General features: G+C 39.0%; 1 protein-coding gene across 2 annotated transcripts in view; it reads right to left on the bottom strand.

Annotated features, from left to right (window-relative positions):
- The window catches only part of SPON1 (spondin 1), a 183,704-nt gene that overhangs the window by 148,714 nt on the left and 8,560 nt on the right, over nucleotides 1–26,430 (bottom strand). For both annotated transcript variants that reach the window (XM_064426094.1, XM_064426095.1), the window contains exon 3: nucleotides 536–669. In XM_064426094.1, the coding sequence (XP_064282164.1) occupies nucleotides 536–669 (134 nt within the window). The remainder of the gene's footprint in view (nucleotides 1–535; nucleotides 670–26,430) is intronic.

Raw genomic sequence — 26,430 nt, 5'->3', positions numbered from 1 at the left:
CACAATTTTTCTCCTGGGAAGCTGAGAAGCATCAGAGAAAAAAGAAAACAATTATTATCTCATGTGCTTCTCCTGTGTTTTGCTGCTTTGGAATGTGTTTGGAGATTGTTTACCCACAGGTGATTGTTTCATTGGGTTCTGCTGTGAGTTGTTTTGACTCTTTGACCAATCAGGGCCAAGCTGTGTCAGGACTCTGGAGAGAGTCTCGAGTTTTCATTATTATCTTTTTAGCCTTCTGTAAGTATCCTTTCTGTATTCTTTAGTATAGTATAGTTTAGTATTCTTTCATATAATATAGTATCATAAAATAATGAATTAGCCTTCTGAGAACATGGAGTCAGATTCATCATTCCTTCCTGCCACGAGTCACCCTGAAAATACAGCATATTTAGGCTTTAAGTTGCTAATGTTTCTGCAAGTAGAACTAAACTTGGTCAAACATGTCCAAGGAGAAAAAAGAATTAAGAATTATTGTTTCCCATAAATATTCAACTTATTAACTGAATTTTACCTTGATATGCCTTAAAATACTTACTTCAGGATGACACAGCCTGTCCCGGTGGGAGGAGCTGTCCAAAACACCTGGATGCGTGTCCTCCTTCTGGGTGTGCTCTCAGTCACAGCAACGGGACAATTGCTCATGAACTGCGTTTCTTCTTCATCTATGATCTAGGGAAAGGTAAGGAGAGGAGCAGGAAAAAGGTAAGGACGTGCAAGGCCAACGCCTTCCATGTGTGTTTTCTCAGTTCATGTTTTCTTTGAGTGGAATATATATAATTCTGCTTAGCTCAGCACTACTTCAGAGAATTTATGGAGAACATGCAGACTGAATTGAAGACCAAAAGCTCACAAAATAAAGACAGAATAAGTCAGCTCTGGGTAAAGAGAATTCAGACCTTTTGAAGCATCGCTGGAAATAACCTTTTTTTGTGGATCCTGATTACTCAGGCTCCCTGTAAATATTAATGAAAATAATAAAATATTCATCATTTCAGATGATTGAGATTCCATTATTTAGTCCAAACTGCAGCTATTTTTGCTTTCTCAATTGATTGATGGTTAACAGAAAAGTTAAAATGGTACAAGTCAAAAGCCAGAGAGGCAGATTTGGAACTGGTGCTCCAAGGATTTTACTCAAAGGTGTCATGTCAAAATAGCTTTCTCACTGCATATGTGTTTCATGGATTGTACTTTAAGCCTTCTGTTCATCAGATCTCAAAGACATTTCATAGAAACTGTTATGTTTTATCTGGAAACAGACAATGTTCTGATATTGCAAAATTCCTCTTCAAAATGCTCAGTGGTCCTGTTTCATTTGATGAAGCCACAATTCACAAAACATTGGGTCAGCATTCAGGCAATGAATTGCAAACCTTACAATTTTGAGAAAAAAAGCTGTATTTATCAATTTATGGCAAGATTCAGCTCTGAAGGGGCTTTTTCAGAATCCTGGTTCTAACACCACACAAACATACAATTTTTCCAATTAAACTATAAAAAAAGAATCCAATCTTCTGGCAGCAAACGTAAGATTAAACAAGTGTTTTGACAAAAAAAAAGAATACTCCTTTGCATTCTGGAAAAAGAGAGGCAACATCTTTAATTGGGCCAGATCTGCTTTAGTGAGTGGGCATCCTTGCTATCTCACCCAAGGATACCGCCAGCATTCCCAAACATTTTTAGCTAAGCCAACAGTTATTTCTGTATTTCCATGGCAGAATGAAGTGGTGCTGGCCCAGAGGAGTGCTGAGAAACTCTCTTTAGCTGGTCAATAGGGCAGTGGCTAATGAGTTTTAAATTTAAAGCCGTTAATACGCCTCAAGTTTTTGAACGCTTTGTAGAATCAGTGTAAGCAAACACAATGTGCACATTTGCTGGGTTTTAATTAACAGGAAGCAGTGGGAAGTGTGGGATCCAGTGGAGGCTTAAGCTGACTGCAGAGTTTCTGCTTCTGCTGGATACAATTTAATGTGTGTAAGTGGAGCACCAAGAAATCCCTGACCAACAATTCTGTTTCAGCCACCAACTGTACTTATTCCATCTGCCTTATTCCTGCATCAGTGAAATAAAGAAATAAAACTGCCTACTCATCTCTCAGAAAGGTTGTCTCAATTATTCCAGGACTATATCAATTGACCTTTTATCCCTATCTCACAGCAATCCATTCGCAATCAAAACCCAATTTTGGTGGCAGCTCTGAGAGAAGAATGAGTGATTTTATACCATCTCATACACAATAAAACACTATTGCACGTTATACAAAAGCATGGTAATTCCCATTGAAAAGGTTCTTAGGAGGTCATCAGAATATTCTTTAGAAGAACATTTTCTAGAAAATGGAAATATTACAAATTACTGTACAAATTACACTGGCTCCCTTGCCAGATGCAAAGTCTTGGGTAAAAACTTTAAGAATATGTTAAATCCAGGTCAAGATTATGTAATTACACATAAGTATGAATAGGATTGATCAGATACAAGCTATTCCACAATGACCAATGAAACTTGTTCCCAATCTGGTTGAGACCTTGCCAGGCACAGGTTCCACCAATGAATGTTTCTTGAGAAGCCCAGCTGAAATGAACTGGTGCTCTCCAAGTATAAAACCACTATTTTCAGTTAATCAGACCTAAATTTCATTCCTCCAGCAGTCATCATTGTAGACCTACCCATGTCCATTTGCATGTCAAATAAATTCTTATTCTGGTTTGAATCCATCCTGCTTTTTCCCCAACAGTGAATGGAATTGTAAGGAACCCCAAAACCAAATCCAACAACCAAAGGAAGGAGTTGTGAGTAGTTATTACAAGCCAATTTACGACTTGCCTGCAGAAGCAGAAGCTGAAATATGTGCTTGGATTTTAGATAGCCATTACATTGAAGCACATCTTTGTTCTAGTTGCAGCAAGTGAACATAGAAATTGTAGAAATGGTTCTTGCACTTCTATTGCATATCTAATTCCTTCAAATTAGCAAGTAAAGAGTTTTCTCAAGTATTTCTATAATAAACTAATTTGAAAGTTCTGTTTGCATTTTAGAACAAGACCCTGGAAGAACAGGAAGTGGCTGAGCCCCAAGGCTACATCATGATTTCCTGCATCACTAACCATCAAAGCAGAAGGCTTATGCAATGAGTGTCTACTGGAAAACACTGAGCATAAAATCATAAGGTCTCCCAAAAAACATTCCTTTGAAGAAAAATTGGACAAAAGCTGTCTCAGTAAAGGCTCCTGATGTTGACAGAATGCAGTACAAAACTCCTAAATTAGTTGGAAAGGCCCAAATGCCACTTGATTTGAGATGATTAATGAACGTCATTTTACGATAGACAATAAACAAGAATTTTCCAGAATTTCAGATAAACCATCTCAAATCTATTTGTTAAAATGATGGGGGGAGGGGTTCTTTCTGTATCCATGGAGGTTCAATTATTTATAAAAAGTTTCTTAGGAGTGATAAGAAGGGAATCCTGATTTATACTCCAGGATTACAAATGACATGATATTTTAGGGCGGTGGATGATATTACTCCACTCCCATGTAGGAGAAAAGCAATAGCATCCTGGCAAGCTTTGGGGGAAAAAAGAGACATGTAATACAATCCTGATTTTTTTTCTGGAATCAAATCAGACCACATAGGCGTGAAGGAAAAATTTGGCAGGGAAAAGGCACGCAGATTAAAACGTAGCATTTGCAGAATTATAGCTCCTAAACCCCAGGTTATCTGTAATGGGAAGCCTTACATTTTCAAGAATGAGCCAGCAAATTACCCACATGTTGGACAAAAATCCTAAAACCAAAAGATAAACACTTGGCAAAAGAATCTGAACCCTCGGAGGGAGGGATCTCTATGTGACTTCTCCTTTTGAATTCTCAAATACAATGACATTAGGTTTTAATATTCTAGTTAGGTTTTGGGGTGGTGGTTTTTTTGTTTGTTCGGGGTTGGTTTTGGGGGTTTTTTGTGTTTTTGGTGGGTTTTTTGGGGGGATTTTCCCCCATTATGATTGTGGTATTGTTGGACCAATTTATTCCTTCAGGAAAACTAGCATAAATCCTCAGCAAGATTTTTGGAGTTAACAGAGATTTGAATGAGTGTCACAACAGGTAGAACTTGGCTGAACTTGGGTAAATCTACAAACATGAAATTAAGGATACTACAAACATGAACGTAAGGGAAAAATTTACCAGCTCCAGGCATTCTTTGTTTATTCCAAAAGCTGATGAGGTTGAGATCAAGTTATGGGTGTTCCTGAAAAGCAGGACTGGATAACTGCTTGGTTGTTTAAAAAAAAAGGGGAAAATTGGTTTTCTCAGAATTGCAATATTTCATGCTGACTGACAAAGCTTGCTGTTTCTGGTTTCTGTAAACTATGAGTCAAATAAACCAGGCAGTTATACTCTCTATCCTTAAATTTATATCAGTATTGAAAAAAAAAAAAAAGTTTAAAAATTTCAAAATACCATACATCACAAAGAAAGGGATTAGTGCTGAGTACAAAAGGAGATGAAGTTACATAAACCCTCCACTGGCTTGTGTCCACTTCCCTAGCTGGAACCACTGGCTGGGACCTTCAGCACCATTCCTTGTTCTGTGGACACATCATCACTTTCCACTCACTGAAACAGCTGCATTCTACTGGAACAATAGAACTACAGGAAAAAAAAAAAAAAAAAAAAAAAAAACACAGCTAAAAGTTCAGAAGATAAGCATCTTTGTGGGCAGATTTCTTCCTTGGAAGAGCTAATATGAATGTTGCAAAACTGTCTTCTCCTTGAGGAAACTTTCCAATTATGAAAAAGAACATTGGGTCTACGTAACAGCAATAATATTTGGCCTTTAGGGATTAATCTATAACAGAGCTTATTATACAGAACATAAAATTAACGATGTACAAAGTCAGTTTAAAAACCCTACCTCAAAGATATGCTTCACATAGCCACATTCTCTGACTAAAGGACACAGCATTTCTCTCAGAGTCTGTGCTCAGAATCAGAGGAATGAGAACTGGGATGTTTTATGCAGTGTCAGTAGCCAGTCTTGGTGCAGACTATGGTTCAAGGTTGTACAGAACCCCTGAGCACTGCTGAGCTCTCTGGCCATCCTTAGCAGTGCATCACAAGGCTAAGGCTGCCTGATAAGGATTAGGGCTAGGATTTGATAAGGGTTAGGGTCTGATAAGGGTTGGGGTTAGGGTTTGGTTCTGATAGGGGTTGGGGTTACTCTGAACCACTGAGAAAAGTGCAGATCTATTGAAGAATGGCATTGCTAAAATACACCTGTTGATTATCACTAAGTTCTAATAACTTCTAACACAAACTTTACATAGATCTTGCACAAAGTTGCAATTAGAAATCAAATTTAGTTCTGTAATTATTTCCTGAGGAAAAATATTTTTGCTATCAAGAATCTGCTGTGTTTTTCTCTGCAGTCCAAACAAACCTGAGGCCTTTGATTCCTGCAGGGCAGGCAGGGTCTGCAGGGCTGCTGCGGTGTCTGTTTCAAGGTGTAACTCAAACAAAATGAGAAATAAAGCAGTTCAGGGTGACAAGAGCCTGAAGTGCAGTAAAGATGCAGCACTACACACCACCAGCTTCCACACCACACAGGTTCTCCTGCCCAAGCCTGGCTATGGGAATCTTAACAAAATAGCTATTTCTTCTTTCCTTAATATGTATGAAAAGAGTAAAGAGATTATGTATTGCCAGAAGGAGGTGACAGCAGCTTGACAGGATTTAGTAAATGTAAATTGCTATACTGTATATTTTTCTTGCTTTAGAACCACTCTTAGTTAACTTAAAGTTCTAACATGCTGAATAAAGACTTATGCTTGTAAAATTGAAATAGCTAATTAAGTTGATGCTGTCAGTAAAACTCAAGAGATGAATGAGCACAAACTGTTGTGAGTTGAGGCAGTTTTCATCTAAGTAGTCACTAAGAGGGGACTGAAGGTGCAAAGTTCCATCTTTGTTTCCCATGAAGTTTCCCTCTTGACTACAACACTAACATCTCTATGAAGACAATTTGGCAAATTTACTTTATCAGACTGCATTACTGGGGAGGGGAGTTGGCAGATAATCCAGCTTTTCCCAGATAACATTATTCTTATCATCTCCAACAGAGAAACTATACCAGGCACACAAAGCTGTCATTATGCTCATAGCTAGAAATCACGTTGGGTTCTATTGATAGGTTTTTTTTTTTTTAAGTAGTTTTTTCTACTAAGGAAACATCTTTCATTTCATGTTTAAAAAGCAATTTGCAAACACTAATTTGGAGTAGGGGAAGGACAAAATCTTTACAAATTCTACCATCTTTTGAAATCCTTTCAAATATTCTAGCTTCTTAGCACATCCAGTGCTCTCCAGCAATGCTCACCAGAAACTGGGAATTATTTTGTACACTGAACCTGCCTTTCACAACTTGGCACACAAAGATCCAAAGTGCTCCAGCTGGCTCTTGCCAAAGAGAGTACCCTGGCACGAGCACCAGAGCATACAAATTACTCACAGCACCAGGGGCACCAGCACCAGGAAATTGTGCAAAGGAACTCTGTGTGACGTTCTGTACAAAAGCAACGAGTCACTCTGTGCCTTGCATGACAAATGGCTTAACTACATTCCTATGTCTGCTATCCAGTCTACATAGCAGATTTAGAGTATTTCAAATTATGTGTATGGATTCTGGGAAAGACTGAAAATTTTAGTTCAAAGAAACGGCGCTTTTGGCCCACTTTGATATACAATTTAATCAAGTTAGACCTAAATCTAGAGTAAATTTACTGAGGTCAGACTCTGTGCTGACCAATTCAAACACATTCATTTATGGGTTACAGGTTTTTTTCATTATATTCAGGCAGTAGCTAAAGAAATGGATTTGCTTTTCTATGAAATGAGAGGGGGTTTTATGGTCTAAGCATAGTTTAAATTAGGAAGTATGAAATAGCAGATGAAAAAAGAGTAAATTTTATGATTGTAAAACGAAAATTAAGACATTTTACTACCAAAACTCTGTTCTAAGATTAGGAAGCAGAGCTGTCCCACTGCAGCCTTAAAACAGATTCATAAGCAGCGAGGATGATGGGGACACTGATGAAGGCTGTGCTGTGATGACCCTTAGCAGCCCCCTGGGAGCAGTCAGCATTAGTCAGAGCAGTCCTCTGGCCAACCCAAAATAGCAGATATAGAGAATTAAATCCAATATTGAAAAACAAATAAAAAATTGGAGCACAGCCACTTAGGGCTCTCACAGATTTCTTATTTCTGTCTTTCATGTAATGGAGTGATCAGAGTGCCAACAGTCCTTCCAAGATGATAAAACTAACACAGTCATTTCAGATGAGACTGTAACCACAATAAACCTCAACAAAGATCTATGCAGGCTTCTCTGTGTGGAATACTTCCACAGGGACATTATTTATGCTCAGTGTTCCGTTGTCAAACTATTTCAGTGTGAACATTATTTATTTGGCAAAAAAAAAAAAAGTCACTACTCCAATCTGGTAAAAAATAGCTTTTGATAGATGATGTCTCAAGTGCTTTAGCCTGGGAGAAACTTTGCTTACTGAAGGGGATACTGTATAGAAATCAACAAATTTTAGATAAAAATCACTTGAAAGAAGTAAAAGTTTGAGGATTTTGTATATTTCTTGTTCAGTCTGTACAGTTTCGTTGCAGTCTATAATACACACATTTTTCTGGAAAGTGGGAAAACTGCTGTTAATTCCTAAATGTATTTCCCATCCCTATATCCAGATATATGTAGCACAATTACCTACCTCACTTTAAGGAGAGCCTTCTAATCTGATTTTTAGACAGATAAAAAAAGCTTTGGGAAGTTGTTTAAAGAACAAAATGCTTTTGCAGCCTCATAAAAGAAAGTGATATAAAGCAAGGCAATGTGCACACAACCCTCGACTGGAAGTGAGACGTGACTTGGATTGCTGAGCAACCCTTCCCAAACCTCTTCAGAGTAGCCTGTGAAGCAGGGATACAGACACTGAGCTCCTTTTTCAAACCACCATATCAAATGCTCTATGATAACTTACTTATTATCCTTAACAGCTTGCCACACCTTCAGTTGTTCTCAGGCTTGATAAACAGGAGTTCTTTGGGAAGAGATTAAATCTGAGATTCCAGACCTTCAGCCTCTTCTGCAATTGCTCAAATTAAATGGAAAAGTAGCTTAGAGAGTCAACAGGAATTTAAGCCAGGGAAATCCATGGAAGACATAAAGTTGGAGTGGCCCCCTGTGTACCAAGCCTTTGTCTCGCTTTCGTGGAAAGAACAGCCTAATTCTATCAGAGATCTCCCAGCTCGGGGCATTGATGCTCACAGAACCCAGGAAGCAGAACAAAAACAAACCTGGCAGAGCTGCTGGAGTTTGAGGACTACATCTTTACACCAGAGCACTTTTTCAATGTTTCCAGGGATTGTGGCATGATTCATTTAAATGGAAATTTAAATAGTGAAAAAAAAAAAAAATTAAGACCCTTAGTTTGTGAAGAATTTGTTATATTTTCATTTAGCTGCACAATAGGATCAGAAGACAAAACTTATTTAGTTATTTCTCTTATTTATCCTGCAAAAAGCTGAGACATTCTATTAGAGTGTGCTCTGGGACCAGCATGGAAGACTCTGCTTGTGAGATGGAAGGTGTAGGTTCACAAATCCATTCTGAATTAGGGTGTTCACTGCCACATTCATATTTTCTGAAAAATCCCTTTGCCCAGGATTTCTCTCCTGGGAAGATGAAAAGCCTCAGAGAAAAAGGAAAACAATTTTATCTCATTTGCTTCTCCTGTGTTTTGCTGCTTTGGAATGTGTTCGGAGATTGTTTACCCACAGGTGATTGTTTCATTGGTTTTGCTGTGAGTTGTTTTGAGTCAATGGCCAGCTGGGGCCAAGCTGTGTCGGACTCTGGAGAGAGTCACAAGTTTCATTATTATCTTTTTAACCTTCTGTAAGTATCTTTTCTGTGTTCTTTAGTACAGTATAGTTTAGTATTCTTTAATATAATATAGTATAAAATAACAAATTAGACTTCTGAGAGCATGGAGGCAGATTCATCATTCCTGCCTGCCATGGAGGACCCTGCAAATACAACAGTTCACTGTCACTGAGATGTTTTACTCAATGAGTATCCTTCAGCCAGTCTCTTTTCTGAGCTGTTCTACCTCACATAGGTCCTGAACCAAGGGGAAGCACTGGCTTGGCACTCAGCTAACGGAAAGCACTGATGTATCTTCAGCTCTCTGCTCTGTTTATTTTGATGATTTTCCCCTCAATTACAGAGCCAGCCCCATCCCTGCTGGCCTAGTGAAGTGTTTTACACTCATTTTACAAAGCAGAGGGATGCAACAAAAGAGGCTGAGTGAAATCTGTCCTGAAGGAGACTGGTGCTGTCTAGAGAAGCATCTTTTAGGGTACAGACCTCCCTGGTGCAATCTTTGTTCTAATGGCTCAGACACCCGAACCTTCTCCTCCCCATCCAGGTATGAATCCTTTTCCAATTTGTGCTGGATGTCTTCTTCAGCCTGGAAATTGTATCTGGATGAGAAGCTTTCCCGCCACAAAAAATTGTGAAAAATCTATATAATCCATTAAAAAGGTTAATATATGGGTGTTTATTTCTGGGGAGACAAGAGACCAAAATGTTTCCCCAAAATATTAAGTCCTTCTAGCACTGGCTTGCAAGACTGCAATTGCATCAGTTTCAGGAGTGCTAACACAGAATATTTTTTAAATGTTCAATCAAAAAACAAATCACAGAACTCCTTTTTGCATTTATTTCTGGTCACCCTTGTTTGCAAAGGGACAAATCAGGGCTCTGAGCTTCCTCCCCAGACCTGGCCTTCTGTGTTGTCTTAAATCAGGGCACATGCATTTAAACCAAACTCTAGCAATACATAAAGCATATTTCAAACACATTTTCCAAGTCCACATGGTGAAAATTTCACTCAGATTCTTCCAGTCTCAGCACAAACCAAAGATTTATAAATATGAACCTAAATCAACTTCCAGATCTTATGCTAAGCATACAATTTAAGGTCATTAAAAAGTTTGATGCAGAGTGCTCAGTATCTGGCACAACTGAATCCAGGATAAAGAATTATGTTTATGGACAAGAGCATGGAATGCTGAAGGACTCCCTAATTGCTGTGAGCAAAACTCAGCATTTTAATTTTTGCTAAATGCAAATGAAAACCTTGTCAGCACATTCTTAATTCATCAAAACAATGTGAAATTTTTCATAGGATTTTAGTCAATTTCTGCAGCGCCTGTCGTTATCTGCCTGAGCCCATGTGTCCTTGACTCTGCCAATGCACAGAATTTTTTGCACAAAAATTCCATTTATGAATGCTTGAAGAAGCATTGTGACTAATAGATATTTCATTAGTAAGGACCTCCAGTCACCATTCAAGGCCAGTCAATAACACATTTTAAATTCAGTGGTCCAGAACCTCTGTTCACCCTGAAAATAAGCTTCAAGCACTCAAGGAGTTAAGAAATTTAAATAAGGAAAAAAAAAATGCTTTCATGTTCATAATGCAACAACACTTGAGAGAGAGCATGATCCAATCCTAACTCCGCTATTCTTATTATCAGCTCTAGAAAGCTTGGCTAAGGGCAGTCAAGGAAACGTGACCCTCCTATCAGAACAAACCACATGGGCTGGTGAGACTCATTACTGACTAATTACTGCAGCACAGTAGCTTCATGAAGTTGGTGCTAAGTGATACTGATGAGGTGTCTCTGCCATTTGAAATTAATTACACTCTTGTCTTTTGATAAGATTATCTTTCTTGTGCTGTTGTGTGTTACCAACATCTCTAGCCCCATAATGAGCAATGTATGAATAATGTGGGTGCCAGAGAAATATTTGCTGTGGACTCACACAGAAGAAGACATGGACCTTGTCTTCTGCTCACACTGGCATTTCCCATTTACGTTTCTGTGGCATGGAAATCCAGGCTTGTTGTCAACTCAATTTAAAACTCAGGAACTGCCATTTTTATTTCAGGAGCAAAATCCCACATAAGAAAGCAGTTGCAACAGCAGTCAATCAAAGAAAAAGGAATGCTAAATTTGAGGAGGCACATAAAAGATCTGATAAGGAAGAAATTTTATAGTGGCTGGTCAGACAGCATACATAGCTCGAGCACTGGAAGCACCTTTCTGTGTGTCAGGTGCTCCCTTCCCTGCAGAGGGATGATAAGGGACTGCTTTCCTCCCCAGCTATTCTCTCTTTTCCATTCTTCAGAGCATTAATTGCCAGCCAAAGGAGCCTTTTCTAATTATGACTTTGTGGAGTATAAAGTGCAACGTGGGCTTAAGGGTAGAGGGGACTTCTTTACTAATATAATCAATAACAACATTATTGTAGAGATGGCACTTCTCTGCAATACAGTGTAACAGCAGGCAGCAAAGCACAAAGGAACTGCCTCTTAGGAACACCAGAATTGATGAAGGTCATTTGAAGTACGTAGTAAAATGTGAGTCTGCACATTCTACTGGATCAGCATTTCTCAGTCCCTTAGTTTGTTGAGGCTTTTCATTTAACCTTCATTTTAAAAAATATTACACTGCTCAGCACTATGAGTGTAGTGCCAAGAATAGCTACCTCACTTGGAGCTCCTCGCTTAAGAAGGGATTTAAGGATTAGAGAAAATACATATTTTTAATAGCATTATTGTCCTGCTCAGTGTTGCAGCTTTAAAGCATCAGCAGCTCTGGCACATGTGCTATTCATGCTCCTCCTGAGTGTCCCAGTGCCAAAATATACATCCCAACCTAGCTCAAGCCCATGCCACACAAATTCTCGCAGCCTTTGGATGACTGCGTTCAGAACATAATCTACTTCTGAGAGACTTAATCCACTGCTAAAACCACATTTACAGAAGAAACTCCAGTGATCTGGAGCTACAGGCTTCGTGCAGATAAACTTAAGAAGGCATTTACCTCCTTAAAAAAAGCTCTCAAATCTTTTGCTGAACAATTCCCATCCACTGCCGGGTCAGGAATGCTGCTGGTGCAGAAGAGCCTCAGGAAGTCGGGAGAGGTTTCTGGCAGCACTGACAGGAGCTGTGAGCAATTGTAAAGCCACCACGATTTTTGTGTGCTTGTGAATGTGGGCCTGAACATCAGACAGAGTCAAGAGATAATAATCCAGGCTCTGGCTCCTCGTACTTTTGATATGCTGATGAACTTAATGCACAGCTTTTCCAGTTCCTCTCTTCCTTAGAGGACATCACAGATTATATCTTCTATTCACCATCAATTCCCCTGCCTGCTGCTTTATAAAGCCAAATTTCATGTTACCTTGAGCAACCTTCCAGCAAATTAAACCTGTAGGCCAAGAGTTTCCAACAAATCAAAAAGTTCTGCTTTCTCCCTTGCAGAATGAGAGGATTCTAATTCAGAAAGACACGTTCAGACAACAGTACAGCCACAGTTTGGCAAAAAGGAGACTCTTGTGGGCAGAACAGATTTTTTTTTCAAGAGTTTGGTAAGCTCTCCTCAAATACTGACTAAAGTCCAAGTCAGTTAAGTGCTGAGACTAAAAGAAAAGCTCACATTAAAACATGGTTTAGACACTTTTTGGAACAGTGTCTTGCATTAAAGGTTCATTATGGTAATCTAACAGAACATGAATAATAGAAAAATAACTGAAAGCTTCACTGGTTGCATGAGCCTGCGTGTGAGGTTGTGTGTCAGTGGCTTTGTTTGATTTCAGAACTTTTTGTAGTTTTTTCCAAAGAGGTTTCCTATTGTCTTCAATGCAGCAGTGTACTTCTCCATGGTCTAAGATGTCTTCTGGAGGAAATAATCAAGTAAAAAGGGATTCTGAAAAAAGTAGGATAACAAAAAATGTGGTAAAGGTTTCTAATAAAATTCTTAATCTCTCTGCGAATTGAACCATTCTAAAAACAGAGCTGTAAAATGAAGTGGCAGTGTCTCAAATTCTACTTCTACACAGATCAACACTGTAATAATGGAGCTAACCTCAGGGCCGTACACTGAATGAAATGTTCACTTACTGGTATTTCTATATTACACATGGGCCGTGAATTTCGTCAAGGCCTTGGCATAAAACAATATTTTAAAATCAAATAATAAAAGGCAGTGATTTTGTTAAATCTGCTTCTGGCAGTTTTTACATGTTCTAAATGAATTTCCAAGACAAGCTGCATAAGGGACAGCTGATTACTGAAGCTTCAGAGGAACCTTATATAAAAGCATTAGACTAAGTTTTCAGCTCCTGCTGTTCGGCACTTTTTGTTTTGAAATAACAGTTTTCTTTATATGTGTCAATTTTGTGGTTGTGGATAGACTTCCCAATTAAAAAATTGTACTCTCATCATACATATGGCAACAACAACAAAAAAAAATTAGAAAAACCCACGAATTTATCTCAGTCTCAAAGGGATTTAATTCTGATGATTATGTTTTAGATTATAAAGTTGTTTTATTTGAAATTTCATTAGGATGAGTAGAAATTCAATATATGTAATTACAGACTATATATATATAGACTATAGGGTGGTAAATAAATTTTTGGAGGGGTCCCTTGCAACTCAGCATGTTCCATGATTCTAGAAAAAAAATTTCACAGTGAGAATAATCAATCAATTGAACATCCTCCACAGAAACATGGTAGAGTCTCCATCTCTGGAGGTCTTCAAGTGCCTGGACAAGGGTCAAAATAAATTAATCCAGACTCCTTTTCATATGAATGGCTGGATCAGACGCTCTTTCAAGGTCCCTTCCAACCTACACTGCCCCATGATTTTCTGAAGTAGGCATTCAATGAATTTCTTCTCTCATTTTTTATATGCATTAAAAATTGTATCTTTGCAGTTTCTGGCCTTTTTTCCCCCTTCATTTGATCTGCTAGAGGTAGTTTCTCCAACCTGGAACAAAGCTTCTTTCAGCCAGATGACTTCATTTTCTCACTGTGCTTCTCTCCAAAACACTTACACAGTGCAGCACCAAATATCAGCCCAGACAAAACCACCTTCCCAAAGAGATGAGGTGTTGCTGCGTAGGAATACAAACAGCTGTCCCTTTCTTCTTGACTCCCCTGTGAGGATCTGAAGTGTGTAACTGTGAAAGTTCTTACCTGAGAATTTCACCATAAGGGGCAGGAACAATCTAATCAATCTACCCAAGCATCTGCAGCACATGAGCATGGAAGAGCAAGAAATAACTCATGTTTTCATTGCAGGAACTGAATATTGCCCTGCAGGTCAGCTCTAAGTCATGAGGAGTCTGAAGCCATCTCTCACTCCTAAAGCTGAACTTCGGTGATGCAGGAAATCCATCTCAGGTGTCAGGGATGATCAATCACACCAGTGTTTGTTCAGAGGGATTTGATAGTTTCAATATTATTCTGAATTATTCTCAATAAATTTCAATGAAAAGCTGCATAAAGCTCAAAGTCAGCACCCTGGATCTGTTCTTTTTCTGTGCTTTTCCATCTTTTGAGACTATTCATACATATTTTGCACAGGTACTTGAGAAAATAATTCTATAAGGAATGCAACTGTAAAACAACTTGAGCAAAAAGGATAAAAACAAAACCTGGTTCAGAAAGGGAAAAACAGCTCCTGTGATGGTCAGAAACTCAACCATATCCAAAAGAAAAATTAATTTGCAGGAGATACCAACACTTGATAAATGACAGGTAATCTCCAGAATATGAACTAATTAGAGAAGTATTAAAATTAAAGGCAAGGAATCATATTTAATTCAATGAGATTCTCATTATTTCTTATTTTCATTAAAAAAAAAAAACACCAACACTTCCATGTTATACAGAGCACAGTAGGCATTACACCATCCAGTTTAGTGATCCAAAATACATGTAAACGTTGCTGTTTCTGATTCTGTGCCAAACAACAGGAAGAGCTAAAACATAGTATGAATCCAAACACATTTATTTGTCTAAGTGACTAAGCCTAGAGTGCTAAGAGAATATTTGGAGGGGTTTCATCACTTTAATCCTGCAGCAGGAAAGATTTGCTTATCTTTTTGATACATACCAGGACAACAGCTATCATTACTGGAATTGTTTTTATGGTTCCCACCCCAAATACATAAAATTAGACTATGCTCCCCTATTTTAAAATCTCTATATTATATTTCATATTCATGATTTGAAGGTTAAGCATTTAACAAACATTTGTGTTTTATGCATGGACAATAGTTATATGCAAGGAGATGGACGATTATTGAAACATTCCTGGCTTGGGAGGTGAACACTGCCTGTGAAGAGCAGAACCCCTGAAGTTTAGTCATGGCTCAAGTGCGATATGTAATCTTGAGCAAGTTCCTTCAATACTTCATGTTCTGCAAAATGGATATCATAAATTCACATTCCAGGAAAAACAATGGTTATGGAATTTAGTTCATGTAAAAAACTTCAAAGTCTTAATCAGAAAGACAATATAAAATAACATTTGAGAGCTGTATTATATTCATAAATGTGCAAAGGAGGAGCACTGACAAGGGAAAATCATTAGGACAAGACTAAGTAAACTTAACTGGGAAAACATTTAGCTAGGATTTCTCAAAATTCAAGAGAATTTTTCAAGTATCTTAATGAGATTAGCATTTTATCTGCCTTTATATGTTCATCATGTTTTTAATCCTGCAGTATTCCTTTCCATATTTATATAAGTTTAGCTTATAAGGCTCAGGTGTATCATAAGTTTTTAGAGGACGTGATGTGTATAGATATTAAAAACATGACCAGAAATGGTGAAACTCCAGGACCAGCTTTTCCACAGGTTGTATCAGGTTTGCTCCTCCCAAGAGGAAATCCCAAATCTCTCTCATAGTCAGCAGAGAGAGGGCAAATGGGTTCAGAAGCCTAAGAGCACACTGCCATGTACACAATGTTCTTCCTGTGAAAGCTGCCAGTTGAGTAACATCTGCACCACACACAAAGCTGGCTGCTCAGAATGTGGGTTTAATTCATTTTGCAAGTAATGTAATCAGTGGAACATCAAATGAACTAAAAGGGAAAAAAAAAAAAAAAGAGTTTTGAGAAGCTACCATATGGGTCTTTTTCATCTTTTGGGGAAATCTTACACAATGTCTAAGAAATTATTGTTTGCAAGACATGGTATTGAAACTAAGACCATTATATAAGGCCAGTGTCTAAATATATCATAACCCAATTCTAACTCACACAAACACTTTGTATAATCTTTATGGACAACAAAAGTAGGTTACTGAAAGATTCTAAAGGAAGCCAAGAAACTTTGTACAGTCAAAAACCTCACTGCAGCTAATACAGAAAACATTTATGATTGTCTTAATCTGGGATTTATCACAATGTGTGGGCAGATTTGCTTAACGGGAAGGATTAGTGGAGAGGGGGGTGATTTACTGACTGGAGGTTTTTCATTTACTCCTGCATGTGGGATTCCCACAGTAAAGAGAGTAAGGCCAGAGCAAAAGGACAGCAATAAGAGACAAACTGCTGCCTTAGCAACCATTTAAAATACCTCCCTGAAGCTTCCAGAAGGCATTCCTCATGTAACCATATAAAATAGGAAGTTCATTTTCCTAGGAAAGTATCTGTTGCTCAAGACAGATTGTAGTGAAAAGTATTTTTTTTCCTATTTTCATAATTTGTTTGCTACTTTATGTCCCCTCTCTCCTCTACTCTGTATTCTTCCTATTTAAAAGCAGTCTGTTAGCTGAAATAAGTTTGTGACAAACAGGCTAACGAGAGCAATAACAGGTATAATTAAGTCTCCCATACAATCAGAGTCAACTTTACTCATCCAGCTGAAATTAGGAGGAAAAAATAATAAAAATAAAAATTAAAAAAGATTAAATGGGTTCTAGGAGAACAAAACCGTGATGTATGCCTGACAAATAATGAATAATCACTGGCAATGCCCTAAGCAACCTCTGCTACACTGCTGACTGTATCAAGATATATAATTCAAAAAGTTATAGAACACTAAGTACCAAAGCTACCTCTCACATGCTCATTCTTTTAAATGTTTCTTTGGAAAAGAAAAGCAGGTTCAAACGAGCTGTGCCCACCCACAAGGAGAAAAAAAGAGGCAAGAGCAGCAACAGTGCCTCAATTCACATAGATGAGAATAATTGGAGCCCAGTTCAATCTGTGAAGTAAACAGAAGCAGGATGAAGGCTTTTCAATTTACACCTACAGCCTACAAATTAGCGAGCAGTCTGGTAGGATGAGCTCGGGAGGGATTGCATAATAACCCTACCCCAGCAACAATGCAGGGAACAGGGAACAAAATGGTAGCTCTATACCAGCAGGGAATTTCCCTTTCTAATTACTGACTACTATGAAAAGCATTCTCAAGAGCCAAACATCAGCTTTTGTGCAACTGGATCGGGAGTTTCTTCATTGTTCTTCATTTATTCTCGTCCAAAAACTAATTTAAATGGTGTTTTAAGAATCAAAAGTAACTATGCATAAAGATTACAAAGTATCTTCTGGCAAATATTGATTGAGAATTTGTTTGGTAAAATAATTATTTTTTGTGCCAAAAGTTCAACCAGTAATTATTACCAGTAATTATGGCTTGTTTAAACATCTTGCATATATCAGTATTCATTATATAGTGACTTGGCTATATCCATTGAAACCAAAAGTACCTAATCCAGAAAATTCTGGTTTTGCAGAACATGTTGTGTATATTCACATCCTGCCTCTTATGCAACCATGAGAAAAGTGAAGCTGAATATCTGACTTTCAATTTTTCTCACAGCAAGTGAAAAAGGAGACAAAACAGAGCAGAAGGGGGATGGTTTGAGATAAATAAGTAAAAAAAAATACAACCCTCTTCTGAGGAACACAGTTTCTCACAAGAAAATTTTCTTGTCCCCTTTCAATGATTGTTCACATGTAGATTTCCACTTTGGGCAGCTCCCAATAACAGGTTCTTCCAGAGGCACAACTGCTTGGAGCAGGAGTCAAGAATCATTTTAGAAAACAGAACAATGCAATAACAGTGGCAAGTGCTACGTTATTTCTAGATAAATCCTTGAATATTTAGAGCCTGATTAGCAAGTCAAGCTCCTGTAAGTCAGTCCTGATGGTGTCTGGAATGGGCACATCCAGACCATGGCTTGAGACACAACCTGGCTCAGGAGGGTCTGTGGAGGGGCCATTTCTGCTCATGGCTGATTCCCTGCTAGGGACACACAAAAATGAGAGATTGAGCAAAGCACCTGCCTCAACCAGTCTAGAAGGCAAGCCTTGCGTTGAGGGAGGTCAGAGCAAAAGGAGCAAAGGGGGAAGGCAGAGACAACTTTATCCCCTGCTTGGAGTGAAAGCCACATCTCCTGGCTTTGTCTGCTAATTGAGATGTCAGTCCTGCACAGGCAGCAGGGCTGTCAGAACAACATTCTCATCTTCCCAGGTGAGAAAGCATCCATGAAAGCATTATTCTCACAGCAGCAATGACCATAGCCAGGAAATCCCCACAGGGCAAGATTCAGGAGACAGGCTGGGATCAGAGCCAGTGATCAGAGGAAAGGTCACAGAATCACAGAATGTGCTGACATGGAAGGAATCCTCAAGGATCATTGAGTCCAGCCCCTGGCCCTGCACAGGACCATCCACAGGAGCCCCACCATGTGCCCAGAGCATTGTCCAAATGCTTCCTGAACTCCTTGCTGTAAGGGAAGGGCACCTCATTCGGGTGATAATTAAGCAGAGGTTGGTTGAGGTGGACAGCAAAGATTGAAGGAGATCAGGATGGGAGACAACAAATCAGGAGAAATTCTGATGACTGAATTTGGTCTGTACGTCCAAAGAGAACCTTTTGTGTCAGCACTTTCTGCTAGAGATATCCTTACAATCCCAGACTTTACGGAAATAAACAAGGTCCCTTCACCTTAAAGTGGTCCAGCATTGTGCTAGATGAGACATGTTCTGCAAAAGAGCAACATTATGTGGATTTTTTGGTCTGGGACTCCAAACAGCCTCAACCTGGTCAGGGAAAAAAAAACTTCTTAAAGCTACATATGAGCTTTACTGCACAGTTTTGAGAAAAAACAGACCAAAGGAAAACAAAGCATCCTGATGAGAAACTGTCTGCAAAGTCTCTGAGTAAAAACTAGCACTGAAGCAAAACATCTGATAAGATTAGGATGAGAGGGCATATTTCTCAGTTGTGTGAGCCCCTGCACATCATTCTGAGGACACCATTACAGATTTCCATTCATCACTGCACGAAGTGAAATGACCAAAGCCATCTCTGAAGGTACGTGAAGACAAAGCACCAAAAGGCAAACATGTTGAATGCACCAGAATCCAAAGGCATGCTCGCTTCCTGGGCAGGTCTTGTGTCATTCTGAGGCAGGACAAATAAACACACAGTGATCAGATGAGTAACGAGCCTGGGTTGTTAGGTCATGAGAGAGAGCCATCACAGCAAAGACAAGAATCAATTACAACTGCACAGGGCAGCAGTGGAAGCTGAAACAATATCCTTGGCAAACACTGAGAGGTCACTTCCATCATTAGAAAGGGAAGAGTTGAGATGAAAGACTCAGGGCAGTCCACAGCTAAGTCTGAGCAGGCTACATGTGCAGTCTAGAATAATGGAAGCTAAAAATATTGTCACTTGAATAATGCAAAAGTGCCTTCTGAATTCAGGAAGCAGTTCTCAAGACAACAGGCATAGCGAGCAGTTCTTTTAGTCTAGCAGCAATTAATTCAGCAGTGAGCTGCAGTGAGAATTGACCATGAAGCCTGGAGGAAGGATTTTGCCTACAGCAGCCATTCCTAAATGAGTCAGGTAGGTAAACTGCTGAATTTAAAACAGCCATTCTGCTTATAAGTCATCAAAATGTCTTAACGCAGTGGAGAAAAGAAAAAAAAAAAGAAAAAAAAGAAAAAAAGAATAAGCCAAAACAAAGCAAAACACACCACACACACACAAAAAAAAAAAAAAAAAAAAAAAAAAAAAAAAAAAAAAAAAAAAAAAAGGAAGGACCACAATTTAAATTTAATTGGAAGACTTTCTTCTGGCATCTGTGTACCTTCAGAAGTCCAGAGGACTGACAACGGGATTTTCTTCTAGTCCGTATAACCTGGAGAAACTGTCAAGCTGAGCCTCAGCCTTTATCATCACTTTCATTCACCCTTCTCCCCTCTATCCCCACTGTCCCAATTCACACGATGGGAAAAGAAAACACATCATGGGAAAAGACTCTCAGGCACAGGCATAACTCCATAAGTCCATGGCCTGTCATTGCAGGCTGGAAGCTGACAGTGCTTACCTGGAGAGAAGTGGAGGAATAAAGCCATTTTCCCAGAATAACCCTCCCTTTAAAGCCCTGTGCCCTTCGGGGGGTAGCACAGGTGTCCAGACCCATATTGTCAGGGTGAGGATTACAGGCAGTGATAGCTCAGACAGCCCAGGTCAGCAGGGAATGCCTGATAAATGCTTTCTAACCTGATGCAAAGTGGAAATGCAAAGAACAAACACTTGCTGGAAGGTCCCATCGATTGGAAGTGACGTGCTGAAGGTTTCAGCAGAAAGGCAAACTACATCAGAGGTAATTCTTGGAGCATTTCAGGAGGGCACAGGAGCTGAGAGATAAGCGTGCTGATCTCTCTCAGCAGAGAAACAAAGCAGAGTAATTGATGACTGCCTTAGATGAAGCTGGTGAATTATGGGTGACAAAAAGGGAAATCTAAGAGAGAAACATAATGGCAACGTTATAAATGAAGGAAGAGCTGCTGAATAGATGTTCCAATGAACCTGGAGCCTACATACATCTGGAGTTATAACCCACGACAGCTGCCATATGGCACCTGTAGAGCAACTGACTGCTGCCAGAGGGGTTAAATGTCTTTACTAAAATTTCACATGGCCCAGGTGCCACCATCTGAAGAAAGATTATCTGAGAGGGGAATAACAAAGAGTTAGGCAGTTTAGCTGGGCTGGAAATAAACGGATATTTGAAGTAAATCCCCTTAGAGTCACTGAGACAGATATGTCCACTTAAATACAGCCTGGGGAAGAACACACAGCTCTTACTGATTGACAAAACAGAGTTAGAGGCATCCAGACTTTGTCTCAGGGTGAGACAATTGTAAATGCAAAACTGGCCTCTGGACTGGAAGCAGGACCTGAACAGAGAACCCTCTTCAGGCATCAAATAATCCCAAACCCCCAGAGGCCCAGAATGGGACTCTGAACCCCGATGTGTCTGAGGAGCAGGTTGGAATCTCCAAGGCAGAAGGGAACAGTGCTTCCAGTGTCATTCCCTCTCTTGAGGATTGATTTAAGTGTCAGTGCCAAATTCTAGGAAACAATTCTTTAATGAGTCTCTTCAGAAGCCTCTTAGAACCAGGAAGTCTTGAAATTTAATGCTAATCCAAAGAACAGAAAAGATATTTTCTGATAGAAAAAAAAATAGATATTTTTCTTGAACAGGGGATTTAATTAGGCAATTCTGATCTTTTTCCATGGCATAGTCTGCTCTGCTGCATTGGCAGTGTGCAAGGCAGGGCAGAAGTTACACTTGAGATAATCCAGCTCTGATAAACCTTGGATCTGAAGAGGAGCCTGGAGTTTCAGCTAATCTCAAAAAAGCATTCTTCCTGTTTTTGCTTCTACTGTTTTTAGAGGGTTTCTTTGGTTTGTGTTTTGGCTGGTATTTTTCCAAAACAGAACTTGAATCATCACAAATTAAATATTTGTTTAGGCATAAGCCTTTCCAAAAAACATAAGCTCTTGCTGAGACATAATCATCATTTGAAGTCATTCTCAAGAAAAAGCATTTCTCCAGCAGACAAAAAAATAAAAGAAAGAAGAGGAAAAACTAGATTAGATTAAAGAAAGATGACTAAATATTATGTGGCCAGAAGTTAGATTTTTTTTTCCACAGCCAAACAGGAAGCTAGGAAAAGGATGAAGAAAAAGAAATGTCAGAAGATAAACCAAAGCCAAATTAACTAAAAAAGTTTTTTAAACTGATGGTACTGATGTAGCAAGAAAACCCTCAGAAAAGGGACTCCAGCAAAACTGAGATAAGCAAGTTGACAACAGAAGAGTGAGCCCAGCCTAAGAGACTGGATCCCATTTTTGTTCACCAGTGAACTAAGTTACACTGCAAGTCCAATTTAATTTTTATTTCCTCTTGTACCTGTGTTAGTAGTTCAAAGATCCACTGTAACAATACATAACAAATCAGTATTCAGAAATTTCTTATATTTTCTGATTTTGGCTGTGAAATTTTATTGTTTGAATCATTTATTCTAAAAGACAGCAGCTCTGCACACAATCAACTGGGGGAGGGCCCAAGGTGTAATAAACCAAAGCATGCAAAATCTGAAAAACATTACCATGTAAAGATTTTTGTTTTTTGTTTCATTCATAGCACGAGCTGAAACTCAAATAAAAATGCAAAGGAAAGAAGCAAAAAACTGCACAGTTGGAATCCAGTTTGGTTTTCTCCAGCCTCATCAGTAGCAAATAATGACCCTCAAAGCTGCTTCTGTTCTGCAAGCTCCTGGTGCTCGTCACTCTCTTACATCACCTTTTACTGCTCTAAGCAAGGCATAACTCCCTCCTGAGGCAATTTCTTAACCAAAATCTTGCCTATAAGTGGTTCAGGTTGAGGTTTTCCCAGTGTACCAGAGATATTTATATTTAATCTCACTCAAAGTGTTCACACTTTCCAGTCAGTGCTAAAACTGCCAGTGGCAGGTACTTTTTTGGGATTTTTTTTTTATTTTTAAGCTCATTTTTAATCCCTGAATATCAAGACATTGAATTTGGAGTTCTAGAAAAATGTGTGAAAGTGTTCATCGAGGTTAAACAGTTCCACCCTACACAGAAAGGTGAACTGGAGTTTGGTTTTCCATGATAACATACAGGGGGTTTATGCCTAGAATAATATTTGTAGTGACTCTTATAGAAACAAAATTTGGGAATACTCTTGCAAATGCAAAAGAACAAGAGATTTAAATGTTACAGACTCAGAATTCATGTCTAGCTCCTTAGTCTACAAATCCTATACCTGGCATATTCTACTTAAAATACTGCTGTAATTACAGCTTTGGATCATTACCTCCACATGTTTTTAAGCAGTAAGATGACAGACTCTGTCTCACTGATGAGATGCTGGGACTGGGAATGTAGAGAATGAAAACATGAGCCAAATACTTGGAAGTTCTGGGCACTTGTGAAAGAAAACTACACCAATTCATGCACCCCAGAATAAGCTATTTACAAAGTAGCCCGATGAGTTTATATTGGGATACAAGCTTTAAAAACCCAAACTTACAAGCCTAAAAGAACATCAAGATGACATAAGTATAGCTGAATTTCAATATTAAAGGCTTAAAAAGTAACTGCAGTCATTAATTCTTTTAAAAACCATAAAACAACCTTTGCTTATAAATAGAAGAATAAATCATTAGAAATGGCTAAAAGCCTTTTAAGACTGCTTCTTTCCAAATGCATTGTAACAAGAAGATGTAAGATTCCTATAAAATGCTGGAACAGAGCATTAGAGGAGCTGCTTTTCTAAGAGGCTGTAAAAATACCTTTTCATCTAAATGCCTTGCTGAGCACATCAGTCAACTAAACAGCGCCAAAAGAATGGGGTGACCAAAAACAAAGGACATGTCTGGGCTGTTGGTGCAGGGCCTAAAGGTAAAGGACCACCTTGCTTAGCTGACTGCTCCAATTTTCCTTAAATGTTTTCTTCTTCAGGACAGCCTCAAGCTCTTAGAAATGCCACACCTGTAATGGAACCTTCATTCTGGCTGCTGCTCTGCCTGCTCACATCCTTACATTGCTTTTGCACAGGTGGGTCCTTAAATTCAACAGCCTAAACGAAGAATTTTTCTGGTCCACTCTAGAGCAAAAAATAGGCAAAAGGAACTACTACGATGAAGGCATTTAACTATCACCAAACCAAACTATCACCAAAAATGCAGGTATAAGATACAAATCTAATAAGTGATTATGCCAAAGCAGTACAAGGAAGTGCTTAATTTTGAGTCTTTGTGATTCACTTTTTCACTGTACATGAGAGAAATAGATCATGTTTACATGCCATTTTAATATATATATTTATAATATATATTTTATAGTATATATTTTCTATATACTATTTTGTTAATATTTATAATTAAGATTTTATAATTTTTATATTTTATATATATATTGAGTGTTTAATGATCAGGTATGTTCACAAATAGTACCATCTTTTGGAGGAATGAATGACATCTTGAAGGACAGGACTGCAGCTCAGTACTTCCTTGATAAATTGGATTAAGCTCTTCATTAAAATAAAAAAAATAAAAAAAAAATAAAAAAAAAAAACACACCCACCACAGATTAAGAAGATCCTCCCTGAATACCAGGGACTCCAAAACTGTGCCACTCCAGGGATTACTGTATCCAAATACTGTGATTTTATTGTGAGAGCCCAGATCAACTCCTGTGTACAATTCTGAGGAACGTGAGCCTGGAATCTCAACTCGACTGCAGGAAAAGCAAAGCTGGAAGGGGATGGCCTACAGTGAAAATATGAATATTTGAGAAATGAACAGGTAGAGTGTGTTTGGAATTGGAGGGGGGATAAAGGAAACTTCAGACTGTCTTCCTCATAATGTATCAAGAAAATTCTTAATTTAGGAAGACAATTTCATAAGAGAGCAATTTAACTGCTATTAGTGAAGACTCAGTTTGGATGTTAGTAAAAGGTCTACAAATTTCTCCTTAAATTTTCTAATATATTGGAGTGTTTAAACTTGGAGAGATGAATTTGTTCTCCTTGTTGAACACTTCAGAACAGACTGACAAAACATCCACCAAAAATTTCCTTGGAATATTTGTCCTTGCTCAGAGAACAAGGAAGATAGATGAGATGAGGTTCAGCGCGACATTTCTGATATTGTACATTATTTATCAGACCGAATCTGTTACATTGCATGCATATGTTGGCTCAAATGGCCTACACAGACACTCTTTGCAGTCAGCCAGTGGTGATTGCTGCCCTGGGGTTTAATTTGCCTTCCAAACGATTTGCAGACTGTTGCTAAACATTACAAAAGAGAAGGATCAGCAGTCTGCATGACAAGAGCTGGGAATGGTTTGTGTAAAGAGGCCAATGGGACAGATACCCAAAGCTTTCAGAGGGCCTCACTGAGCTGTACAATTACTACTGGCATAAGGAAGAGCCATATTCCACACCCAAATTTCTACAGCTGAATTTGTCATCTTGGATTCCCTACCTATATTTAATTTAGCTATTTAACATGTGGTGGTTTTGGGAGACAAAGCGATTTATTTTAAGGCTGGATTGTGTCTTGTGTGCACTACAAGGACAAAAAATCAAGGAAGTTTGACTGCATTGAGTAAACAAACAGTAAAATCAGATTTTAAAGTCTCAGTTTTCTCAGAGGAGAACAGATGTAGGATGGTGGAGTCCATACCACACATCTGTAAAGGTCTCAAGTACAGGGATAACCAGAAAGTGTACAGAAAAAAAATACCTGTCCAACCAAGAATTTTAAAACAGCTGTGCTATTTTTAGGGTCACAACCGTGCAGCTTGATGATTAAAGAAGACTGACTGTACCTGGTGACCTGCAGAGTGACACTGGAGCAAATGAGCCATGAGGAGATTTCAGCAGCTGCTTATTGCATTCCCCCTGCTCCAGGAGACTGTGAACCTGGGAACAGTGCTTTCCCCTCTAGGAGTACCACATCCATGTCAAAAACTCCATGTTGACCCTTCTTTCCCACCACATGCTCCTTCCCAGAGCTTCGAGGCACTGCCCTGCTGCTCAGTCTGACACCAGGGCTCTGGCCCAGGGTGAGCACAGAGGGCAGCCAGGTTTCCTCCAGGAAACCCACTGTAACACACACTTTCCAGGCTGAGGCATGCCAATCAAGTGTTTGACAGGCTCTAAGTCATGGAGGGAAAGTCTAATTTGGCCAAATCCCATTTCATCCCATTCTTTGGTTATACCGGGAAGTTTTCTGAAACCAATGAAGCACTTGCTTCAAGCAGTGCTTTGTCTTGACCCGGCTCTGAGCAGTGGATGTGGCTCCTCATGGAGGCAGAGGTGCAGCCCAAAAGCAGCATTCAGCCTCATGCCACTGTTAAGGAATTTTCCCCGAGTTCTGTTGCTCTGTGTGAATCGTTGGGTGACATATGCTCCATCTGAACACAGGGAAAACAGAGCTGCAAGTGGCATTCACGTTGCTGCACACACACAGCTTTTTCTTACTCTGCACAGCTGCTCAGCCACCCTTGGCACCTTCACTTTCTAATAAAAACACAGTGCAAACACTTGAAACAAACATCTTTTTTCTCCTGGTTGCTACCACCCAGCCATGGTGCAAGGGACGTCTGTATTTACCACTGCAAGCATTCTTTGAATTCTTAATTGAGAATCT

This window comes from Passer domesticus, chromosome 6 (genome assembly GCF_036417665.1).
Source record: "Passer domesticus isolate bPasDom1 chromosome 6, bPasDom1.hap1, whole genome shotgun sequence".
Taxonomy (NCBI): domain Eukaryota; kingdom Metazoa; phylum Chordata; class Aves; order Passeriformes; family Passeridae; genus Passer; species Passer domesticus.
This window is presented reverse-complemented; position numbering and strand designations above follow the sequence as displayed.